The sequence below is a fragment of the Dipodomys ordii genome, unplaced genomic scaffold (assembly GCF_000151885.1).
Source record: "Dipodomys ordii isolate 6190 unplaced genomic scaffold, Dord_2.0 Scaffold58, whole genome shotgun sequence".
Classification (NCBI taxonomy): Eukaryota; Metazoa; Chordata; class Mammalia; order Rodentia; family Heteromyidae; genus Dipodomys; species Dipodomys ordii.
Window position 1 is genome coordinate 9,986,612 of NW_012267274.1, and position 2,686 is coordinate 9,989,297.

At 57.7% G+C, this 2,686-nt stretch overlaps 1 protein-coding gene across 1 annotated transcript; it reads left to right on the forward strand.

Moving 5' to 3' along the window:
- Positions 1 to 236: 236 nt before the first annotated feature.
- Prlhr (prolactin releasing hormone receptor) lies at positions 237 to 1,508 on the forward strand. The gene has a single exon (XM_013021913.1). The coding sequence runs from the start codon at positions 347 to 349 to the stop codon at positions 1,472 to 1,474; it is 1,128 nt and encodes a 375-aa protein (XP_012877367.1). The 5' UTR covers positions 237 to 346; the 3' UTR covers positions 1,475 to 1,508.
- The last annotated feature ends 1,178 nt before the right edge of the window (positions 1,509 to 2,686 follow it).

Genomic DNA, 2,686 nt, shown 5'->3' on the forward strand with positions numbered 1-2,686 from the left:
CTGGGCCCCCGGACTGCTGGGGACGCCAGGGACTCCGGCCGGCCGGCCGCCCCGCGCGAGCGCGTTCCCGCCGGCCCAGCCCCGCGCCCAGGTAGGACTTTGCTCCGGGGCTGAACATCGAATCGCCAGGAGCCGTTTACATCCCCGTGCCTGTCTGTCGCGCTTAGTTAGGCTTCCTTTCAGAGACGGGAAGACAGAGGGGCTCTCTCTCTCTCTCTCTCTCTCTGTTATTCTGAGGCTCCGTTACTGCAACAGGAGGACTCGGGCGGTGGAAGGAAGCGCGATCGGTGTCGGGGGCAGACACGGGAAAGTGACCCACTTCGCTTCTATCTTTGGACAGGTGGCCATGACCTCACTGCCCACTCGGAACTCCGGGGTCCCCGACTTGGTTTCCGGGCCGCCGCCGCCCGCGCCTTCCATCCCAGCCAACCAGAGCGCAGAGGCGTCGGCGGGCAACGCGTCTTGGGCGGCGTCGGTGCCCGGCCCGGGTGCGCAGGCCATCACGCCGTTCCAGAGCCTGCAGCTGGTGCATCAGCTGAAGGGCTTGATCGTGCTGCTGTACAGCGTGGTGGTGGTCGTGGGGCTGGTGGGCAACTGCCTGCTGGTGCTGGTGATCGCGCGCGTGCGCCGGCTGCACAATGTGACCAACTTCCTCATCGGCAACCTGGCTCTGTCCGACGTGCTCATGTGCGCCGCCTGCGTGCCGCTCACGCTGGCCTACGCCTTCGAGCCTCGCGGCTGGGTGTTCGGCGGGGGCCTGTGCCACCTGGTGTTCTTCCTGCAGCCCGTCACCGTGTACGTGTCGGTGTTCACGCTCACCACCATCGCCGTGGACCGCTACGTCGTGCTGGTGCACCCGCTGCGCAGGCGCATCTCGCTGCGCCTCAGCGCCTACGCGGTGCTGGCCATCTGGGCGCTGTCCGCGGTGCTGGCGCTGCCCGCCGCCGTGCACACCTACCACGTCCGGCTGGAGCCCCACCACGTGCATCTCTGCGAGGAGTTCTGGGGGCCCCAGGAGCGCCAGCGCCAGCTCTACGCCTGGGGACTGCTGCTGGGCACCTACCTGCTGCCCCTGCTGGTCATCCTGCTGTCGTACGTGCGGGTGTCGGTGAAACTCCGCAACCGTGTGGTGCCGGGCTGCGTGACCCAGAGCCAGGCGGGCTGGGACCGCGCGCGCCGCCGCCGCACGTTCTGCCTGCTGGTGATCGTGGTGGTGGTGTTCGCCGTCTGCTGGCTGCCCCTGCACGTCTTCAACCTGCTGCGGGACCTCGACCCGCACGCCATCGATCCCTATGCCTTCGGCCTGGTGCAGCTCCTCTGCCACTGGCTGGCCATGAGCTCGGCCTGCTACAACCCCTTCATCTACGCCTGGCTGCACGACAGCTTCCGGGAGGAGCTGCGCAAGCTGTTGCTCACCTGGCCCCGCAAGATCGTGCCCCACCGCCAGAGCGTGACGGTCAGCGTGGTCATCTGATGCCGCCCGGCCGGGCCTGGCCTGGGCTGGGCAGCTCCACATCGCTTGGCTTTGTGTGTGTGTGGGGGGGGGTCACCACTCCAGACTGGTAGACCTTATTCCCAGCCCCAGAGCTCAGCTAGCCTAGCGATGGGCTGGATTCCCGGCACAGCCCTTCTGTCTGGCTACCTGTCTCTTTCTTGGGTGTGCGTTTTAGTGTTTAGTTTAGCTTAGTTTTTTGTTTTGTAAAATGCTAAGTGGGTCTTTCTTGTGTTCGGGGGAAAATGTTAAGCAGGCTTTGGTAGGGAGGGCAGGGAGAGGGAAAAAGATTTGACATTTCTTCCCTATGCCCCTCAGAGCCAAACAAATACCTTTGTCCCCCATCAGAAAAAGAATTCAGAGCCATGGTTCACTCTTGCTTTTCTGTCTGTGGTGTTGGAGAAACACAGAGGGTGAGACTTAAAATGACAGGGTTGGGAAACTTCCAGCGTATATATGAACCAGCTTAGATATAATGCCTGATAATGTTTTGTCAGCTTAACCCTTGACTCTCCAGGATTTCAGGTAAATATGTATTACAAACCCACATCTAGGATTTCAGCATTTACGGTTTCAGTTGTAAAAATCACTCGACTATCTAGTACAGAGCTACTTACAGGCTGTCTCTCAAAAGCTCTTGCTTTTGTTTTCCTCCTAATGCCCCAACTACTATATTAAGATGAAGTAGTCAATGAAGAGATAGCTAAAGAGAAAAAGGCCCAGTTCACTTAAAGGGATACAGGTCTGTCTAAGGACAGACCTATGTGTGTGTGTGGGCACACACTGACACACACACACACACACACACACACTGTGTTTGCCACAGACACTCACATATTTGATTTTCTGAATGCTCAATGTAAGCTGTGCACGACAGCATTCTCTTACATTCTCTAATTGCTCAATTGCAACAGATCAACAGCTGTCATCTGACTGCTCAGCACCTGCTCCTCCAATACACTGGGAACATATCAACCTAGAAGGTAAGGATAGGGAGTTTACTTAAGGACAGTGCAGAAATAAATAAACTGCTATCCACTGGATGCAGAAATGAAGCACTAATTACTTCCAGGGTTAAAGAAACATGTGAAGGCTGTGTATATGACACCAGGCTGATGTTCACCAAGTGAACCTCCTGAGAGTTGTGGTAATGAGGACAAGTGTCCTGGGACAAAGGTCTCTACAGTGAATGTG

Bases quoted from the DNA above. Each gene is read 5' to 3' on its own strand.
- Prlhr (XM_013021913.1), top strand. From the start codon at position 347: ATGACCTCACTGCCCACTCGGAACTCCGGGGTCCCCGACTTGGTTTCC.